The following is a 3,547-nucleotide window of genomic DNA, read 5'->3' on the forward strand; positions in this document are numbered from 1 at the left end:
CTCCTATTTGTACTGGACTCCAAGTGCATCCTTAAAATCAACCAATCACTCTAATCTTAATTCCAACCCTTAGACGTCCACAGACTAACCCATCTTTCCCAGTATAATACAACTTTACCATTTCCTTCGGGCAATACATCCTTCAGCACTGAACAAAAACATAAACGCAACATGCAACAATTTCAAAGATTTGACTGAGTTCCAGTTCATATAAGGAAACCAGTCAGTACCTGGTGTGACCATTTGCCTCATGCAGCGTTACACCTTAACATAGAGTTGATCAGGCTGTTGATTGTGGCCTGTGGAATGTTTTCCCACTCGAGTTGCCGCATATTGGCGGGAACTGGAACACGCTGTCGTACACGTCATTACAGAGCATCCCAAACATGCTCAATGGGTGACATGTCTGGTGAATATGCAGGCCATGGAAAAAACTGGGACAGTTTCAGCTTCCAGGAATTGAGTACAGATCCTTGCGACATGGGGCCGTGCATTATCCTGCTGAAACATGAGGTGATGGCGGTGGATGAATGGCACGACAATGGGCCTCAGGATCTCGTCACATTATGAATAGTATAGCACGTTAGTGTGATGTTATTGGTCCGTTTTAAAGGCCAATTCCAGACCTGAATAGTATAGGGTGCTTCATTATTCGTCCCTTCCAGGGGAACTTTCAATTATTTAGAACAGCCATGGAGGGGTCTTGGTGTCTCGGAATAGTTGGTTATCAATGTAATACCATAACCATCCTTCACCACACTCTCTGGATTTTCTCTGCTGGTTGTCCTGGTAACAGATACCAGTATATATTCATGTCAACTAACAGAACTCTGCTGGTTGTCCTGGTAACAGATACCAGTGGGCAGATCTATTTTATTTGTTCAAACTAAACTACAGCACTTACTTTGATTAGTCAAATCTGCTCCTTTCTTCTCTTCTCCTCCTCTCACAGTTCCACTCAGCCCCGTTGTTTTCCTGCAGTCCACCAGCCGCACAGACAACCTCTTCAGACCCAGCAGTAAGGTGCTACTGGGAGAGGTACGACACGGGGACTCTGGGAGGGAGGAAGGGCTAGCGTTGTCCTGGTAACCATATAGAGGGGACACAGACACATATCATTATGGATGCTGATGTCACTGTTGTCATAAAGTGCTTTACAGAAACCCAGCCCAGACCCCGATAGAGCAAGCTGTATGCTAGACCAGACCAAGCTGTACCATCTGGTGTTCTGATCTGGAGAGACTCTTCTCTGCCTCGTCAGCATCAGGATGTTGTTGAGGCTCCCCAGAGGATCCACGATAGTCACGTCTCTCTCCTGTATGAACGAGAACATCAAACAGATGGTAAACATGTGACCTCCGGGTCTAAAAAGGGCCTAAAATGTCTAGTTTCATCCTGATAAAAAATATAGATATTGTAAAATGTAAAAAGCATGTCAAACATCCTTCCTCCAAATGAAGTTTCTATGTTGTTTTTGGGCTGTCGAGGAATCGCCTAATAATAATATTATAATAATATGCCATTTAGCAGACGCTTTTATCCAAAGCGACTTACAGTCATGTGTGCATTAATTTTTACGTATGGGTGGTCCCGGGGATCAAACCCACTATCCTGGGGGTTACAAGCGCCGTGCTCTACCAATTGAGCTACAGAGGCCCACGATTTGATTGGTCCTCAACTCGCAGCTCAGACACTTGATTCAGGATAAAGTGGAGTCAGCAGGTTTGGAGCTGAAGGATTTGTTGCCATAGAAACGTACAAGGCTAACAGGTAAGCAACCTTCAACGGTTATCCTGAGTTGAATTCAGAATTGACCAAAATCAGCTCACTAACTCCTCTATCCCACTACATAGAGTTAAACATGTTCTGATGGGGTTGAATGGGGTTGATGACCGTTGAACTAAAGTTGTTGGGCATTTAGAAGTTATATTCATCAAGAATCATTGGCTACAACTCTCTCTTATGTGGACTTCTCCTCTGCTTTTAAACTCTTAGATGTGAAGTTCTGGATCCCAGTTACATTTTGTGTACAAAGCGAGGAAAGATATTTACCCGCTGACTTCACAAAATGATTTTCGATGTAAATGGAGTATAAAGTATCAATCATTTAAAAGTCATAAAATGCATGCACCAATCACAGATTGCCCCTTTAACAATCCATACAGTACTGAACAACCTATTCGAGTGCAGAACTTTTTTTAGACAAGTACTCACTGGTGTTAATCAGATATTCTGTCTCCTCCTCTTTCACTCCCAGAACGTCTTCAACCTTCTCTTTTATTGAGATAGCCTCCTCTTCCTCCCAAAAAGGTTCGTCTTGCACTGTAACATCCTCTTCTTCTTTCACAATAACAGCCTCCTCTTCCTCCTTTTTTATTCTGAAAGCATATACCTCCTCTTCTTCCACTGTGACAGCCTCTATCCCCTCTTCCTCTTTCACTCCAAACGGATCTTTCTCTTCTTTCACTATAACATCCTTCTCTTCTTTCAATGTGATATCCTCCTCCTCTTCTTTCATTCTGAAAGCTTCTACCTCCTCTTCCAGTGTTCCAGCCGTTATTCCCTCTTCCACTCCAAAATGCTCCACTTCTTCTTTCAATGTGATAGCCTCCTCTTCCTCCTTTTTCAATCTGAAAGCTTCTTCCTCTCCTTTCACTGTAATATCCTCCTCTTTTACGACAATGTTCACCCCCAGAGCTTCTTTCTCCGTCCAGCAGACCTCCTCTTCTTTAGCAGGAGGAGAGTAGCTTAGTGAGCTCATGGTCGGGGATGTTAGCTAGCTAGCTAGCATTAGCTGGTTAGCATTAACGACTAGCCTAGTGCCGGGCTCAATATCAATCTTAACAAGCTAACACATTTAACATCTAGCAAATGACGTTAAAGTTAAGAAGTTGATACGTAAACATAACTGTGTTTAAAACGCTGAGACTAATATACACAAGAATGAGCTTCAATGTTTCCTTTTCATGTTGACTAGCAAGCTATCGAGGTGGATAAGTAGCCGTGTTGCTGTTCTTAGCATCCCGTCCACTAGATTATACGTCACGCAAGAAGCACCTGAATGACTCACATCGCCATCTGCTGACTGAATTGGGTGACGCAGTTTAACAAAAAAGATTCTGTCAAACCAAACGTCATAACAAATCATTTCAAAGTAAGGATTTTCCTCACTTCTTATCGGAGGAAACCGGAAGCATCCGGTTTTCATGGATACACAGTATCTTCAAGTTAGCTTCGTTATACAATTTTCTTCTATTCAGATTTATTTAAATTTTTACATTTTAGTCATTCAGCAGACGCTCTTATCCAGAGCGATTTACAGGAGCCATTAGGGAAGGGTTTCCCAGATTCGGTCCTCGGGACCCCAAAGCACGTGTTGGTTTTGGCCATAGCAACACTACACTGCATTAGGGTTTAACCTTTTACTGCAGTGGGGCTAAATCAGGGTCACACATTCTTGGTAGTCTTAAACAAATCTGCTTTGAAACACACCTTACACACATTGTTATGGGCTTAAAAAAATAAATAAAAAAAAGACACCTGTACC

The 3,547-nt window shown here is 42.7% G+C and overlaps 1 protein-coding gene across 1 annotated transcript; it reads right to left on the bottom strand.

Moving 5' to 3' along the window:
• Window positions 1-751: 751 nt before the first annotated feature.
• LOC311117648 (uncharacterized protein) lies at window positions 752-2,641 on the bottom strand (the record flags this gene model as incomplete). Its single annotated transcript, XM_084192580.1, has 4 exons — window positions 2,215-2,641; window positions 1,218-1,315; window positions 905-1,082; window positions 752-786 (listed from the first exon to the last, which is right to left on the bottom strand). Exons 1-4 carry the CDS (start codon window positions 2,516-2,518, stop codon window positions 752-754), a joined length of 615 nt encoding a protein of 204 aa, XP_084048706.1. The 5' UTR covers window positions 2,519-2,641.
• Window positions 2,642-3,547: the final 906 nt, after the last annotated feature.

The sequence above is a fragment of the Coregonus lavaretus genome (genome assembly GCF_964263955.1).
Source record: "Coregonus lavaretus genome assembly, contig: HAP1_SCAFFOLD_924, whole genome shotgun sequence".
Taxonomy (NCBI): Eukaryota; Metazoa; Chordata; class Actinopteri; order Salmoniformes; family Salmonidae; genus Coregonus; species Coregonus lavaretus.